The 4,179-nt window shown below is 42.6% G+C and overlaps 1 protein-coding gene across 1 annotated transcript in view; it reads left to right on the top strand.

Moving 5' to 3' along the window:
* The window catches only part of ARPC3 (actin related protein 2/3 complex, subunit 3, 21kDa), a 23,427-nt gene that overhangs the window by 8,529 nt on the left and 10,719 nt on the right, over positions 1-4,179 (top strand). Inside the window, exon 3 of the mRNA XM_011997931.1 lies at positions 2,250-2,326. Coding sequence (XP_011853321.1) covers positions 2,250-2,326 — 77 coding nt within the window. The remainder of the gene's footprint in view (positions 1-2,249; positions 2,327-4,179) is intronic.

Below are 4,179 nucleotides of genomic sequence, written 5' to 3'. Positions count from 1 at the left end.
GAGGCTGAGGCAGGAGAATGGCATGAACCCGGGAGGTGGAGCTTGCAGTGAGCCGAGATTGCATCACTGCACTCCAGCCTGGGTGACAGAGCGAGACTCTATCTCAAAAAAAAAAAAAAAAAATAGATTGCTAGGAACACAAGTCTAGAGTTAGAGTTCTGTTGAAATTCTTCCACAGGGCAGTGAGCTGGGATGAAGACAACTTAATTGCAGAGTATGAAAGCTTCAGGATTACTTTGCATTTCTGCTGTGTGAGAATGTTAACAGTCATAGACAAAAAGTATAAATAACTGTCTCAGCACTGCTGAAACCAGCTGCCAGATATCAAGACCCAAGGATTTTGACCTTTTTAAAATAAAACAAAACAAAAAATTGCCAAAGAAATTGTGTCACGAGATCTTTTTTTGTCAAGACAGTATTTCTGGTTTTTGTCCATCTAGAGCTACCTACAACAGCTTGTACAAGTATATTTTAAGTCATAGTTTTCATAAAAAGAAAGATGTGTATCTGAACCCCAACATGTTCTAAATAATTGAGTTTTTTTCCTGAAACTGTATATGTAAATTCAAATAAAATTATATTGAATACTTTTTATTTTATTTATTTATGTATTTTTTTTATTTTTATTTTTTTGAGACGGAGTCTTGCTCTGTCACCCAGGCTTGATTGAGTTCAGCGGCATGATCTTGGCTCACTGCAGCCTCTGCCTCCTGGGTTCAAGCAGTTCTCCTGCCTCGGCCCCCGAGTAGTTGGGATTACAGGCACGTACCACCATGCCCGGCTAGTTTTTGTATTTTTAGTAGAGACAGGGTTTCTCCATGTTGGCCAGGCTGGTCTCGAACTCCTGACCTCAGGAAATCCATCCGTCTCGGCCTCCCAAAGTGCTGGGACTACAGGCGTGAGCCACTGCGCCCGGCCGAATACTTTTTATTTTTAGGAAACAGTTAAAGTTAGTCTGTGTCTCAGTGTTTTTTTATAAATGCATTTAGAGACGTCATGAATAATGTTCACCAAATGCTAATGGTAGTTATTTTGGGGGAAGTGGGAATTAAGGTGACAATTAAAAAAAATTTTTTTTGGCCCGGTGCTATGGCTTATGCCTATAATCTTAGCTACTCAGGAGGCAGGAGGATCACTTGAGGCCAGGAGTTTGAGACCAGCCTAGGCAATATAATGAGACTGCATCTCTAAAAAAAAAATTTTTTTTTTTTTTTTTTTTTTTTTTTGAGACGGAGTTTCGATCTTGTCACCCAGGCTGGAGTGCAATGCTGCAATCTTGGCTCACTGCAACCTCCACCCACGGGTTCAAGCGATTCTCCTGCCTCAGCCTCCCAAGTAGCTGGGATTACAGGTGGCCGCCACCACGCTCGGCTAAATTTTTGTATTTTTAGTAGAGGCAGGATTTCACCATGTTGGCCAGGCTGCTGACCTCAGGTGATCCACCTGCGTCGGCCTCCCAAAGTGTTGGGATTACAGGCGTGAGCCACCATGCCCAGCCATCTCTAAAAAACTTTAAAGAAAAAAATTAGCCAGTCCTCATGGTGCATGCCTATAGTCCCAGCTACCTGGGAAGCTGAAATGGGAGGATCGCTTGAGCTCAGGAGTTCAAGTCTGTGGTGAGCTATAATTGTATCACTGCACTCCAGCCTGGGTAACAGAGCAAGATCTCTCTCTAAAAAAGAAAACTGTATTGATTGAATTTCATTTTCTAATAAACGTGTGTAACTTTTACAAAAACAATAAAGCTGTAAAAATAAACCATGTACTACTTTTCTATAAATCTTTTCTAAAAACCCAGGCACGGTGGCTCATGCCTGTAATCCCAGCACTTTGGGAGGCCGAGGTGAGCAGATCATGAGGTCAGGAGATCAAGACCATCCTGGCTAACACAGTGAAACCCTATCTCTACTAAAAATACAAAAAATTAGCCGGGCGTGGTGGCAGGCGCCTGTAGTCCCAGCTACTCGGGAGACTGAGGCAGGAGAATGGTGTGAACCTGGGAGGCAGAGCTTGCAGTGAGGCGAGATTGCGCCACTGCACTCCAGCCTGGGTGACAGAGCAAGACTCTGTATCAAAAAATAAATAAATAAGTATTTTCTAAAAACTTGATATTCCAATAGGATCATTTTATTTTATTCAACTCCGCAACTGTTGACAGTTGTATGTGTTTTCCCTTTATGGCTTTTATAGGTGTTATGTTTTGTATTTGGCTAATGTTCTCTGTGCTCCTTCCCTTGTGTCCTGCTTAGCAAAAGATACAGATATTGTGGATGAAGCCATCTATTACTTCAAGGCCAATGTCTTCTTCAAAAACTATGAAATTAAGGTAAATAGCAGAGCTTTTAATATTTAACTTAGTTTTCTCATAGGGATAATACCAACCTTGCTATCTAAGGTTGCTATCCAAGTATCTCATAGGGATAATACCAACCTTGCTGTGAGGAGAAAATAAAATGAAATCAGCATGTAATTTTTAAATTTGAAAATAGTGCTTAATGTTAGCTTTTGTATAAATATTAGTTTCTTTTTTTTTCCTTCAAATTCTATACCAGGGGTTGGCAAACTCTAACCTGAGGGCCACATTTGGACCACTGCCCCTTTTTGTAAATAAATCTTTATTGGTACACAGCCACAACCATTTGTTTCTATATTATCTGTAGTTACTTTCACACCAAAACATCAGAATTGAGTAGTTGTGACAAAGACTGTATGGCCCACAAAGCCTAAAAATACTGCCTGCCTTTTACAGAGAAAGTTTGCCAACCCTTTACTAGAAATATCTTTATTTATTCAACATTAGTTAAGCAGCACCTAGTATGTGCCAGCCCTGTGTTTTGTTTTGTTTTGAGACAGGGTCTTGCTCTGTCGCCCAGGCTAGAGTGCAGTGGCACAATCACAGCTCACTATACCCTCAACCTCCTGGGCTCAGGCAGTCCTCCGGCCTCAGTCTCCCAGGTAGCTGGAACTACAGGCACGTGCCACCATGCGTGGCTAATTTTTTGTAGAGACACGGTTTCACCATGTTGCCCAGGCTTACCTTGAACTCCTGAGCTCAAGCAGTCTACGCATCTCGCCCTCCCAAATTGCTGGGATTACAGGCATGGGCCACCACAACTAGCTAAGCCCTGTGTTTTTGTTTAGGATTAAGTCCACAGCCAAGCAGTCCTATGTGCTGTGTTATTTTTTATGTACTTCTGTGTCCTGGACCTGAGATAGAGAAATGAAGACACTTGAATGACCTTAAATCTTCCTTGAACCACTCTCTCCCCTTCTGTTCTTAGTTCCTGTGAGGAGGATGGTCAGGGGAAGGTAGAAGCAGGAGACCAAAAAGGAGATGGGAAAATGAAAACCAGAAATGTTCTCTGCAATCCTGCTGTGAGAAAGTGACAAGGAATATCAGCAAATTTCCTTGATGGTATTCTAAAATATGGAATTTATTTGTTTTTTTGAGACTGAGTCTTGCTGTTGCCCAGGCTGGAGTGCAGTGCCGTGATCTCGGCTCACTGAAACCTCCGCCTCCCAGGTTCAAGCGATTCTCCTGCCTCAACCTCCCAAAGTAGCTGGAACTACAGGCATGTGGCACCACACCCGGCTAATTTTTTGTATTTTTAGTAGAGATGGGGTTTCACCGTGTTGGGCAGAATGGTCTTAATACCCTGACCTCACGATCCGCCCACCTCAGCCTCCCAGTGTGCTGGGATTACAGGCATTGAGCCACCACTACTGGCCCTAAAATATGGAATTTCAACCCCTCCTTGCCAAACTCTGAACTTCTGGAATCAAATAGGGTGTGAATTATTTAATTGTAGACTCTTGGTGTACAAATTGTAGTCTAAACATTCTGTGATGGTAACAGAATGTTTTCTATATCTAATGTGTGGGTTGTTTGTAATAGTTATAAATGTTATAATTCTCTGGGCACATCGCTTGAGTTCAGGAGTTCGAGACCGGCCTGGGCAACATGACAAACTCCCATCTCTACAAAAAATACAAAAATTAGTGCATGGTGGCTCACGCCTGTAATCCCAACACTTGGGAGGCTGAGGCAGGTGGATCACATGATGCCAGGAGTTTGAGACCAGCCCAGCAAACAAGGTGAAACCCCATCTCTACCAAAAATACAAAAATTAGCCAGGTGTAGTAGTGCGTGCCTGTAATCCCAGCTACTCGGGAGGCTGA

This window comes from Mandrillus leucophaeus, unplaced genomic scaffold, assembly GCF_000951045.1.
Source record: "Mandrillus leucophaeus isolate KB7577 unplaced genomic scaffold, Mleu.le_1.0 Scaffold55, whole genome shotgun sequence".
NCBI lineage: Eukaryota > Metazoa > Chordata > Mammalia > Primates > Cercopithecidae > Mandrillus > Mandrillus leucophaeus.
This window is presented reverse-complemented; position numbering and strand designations above follow the sequence as displayed.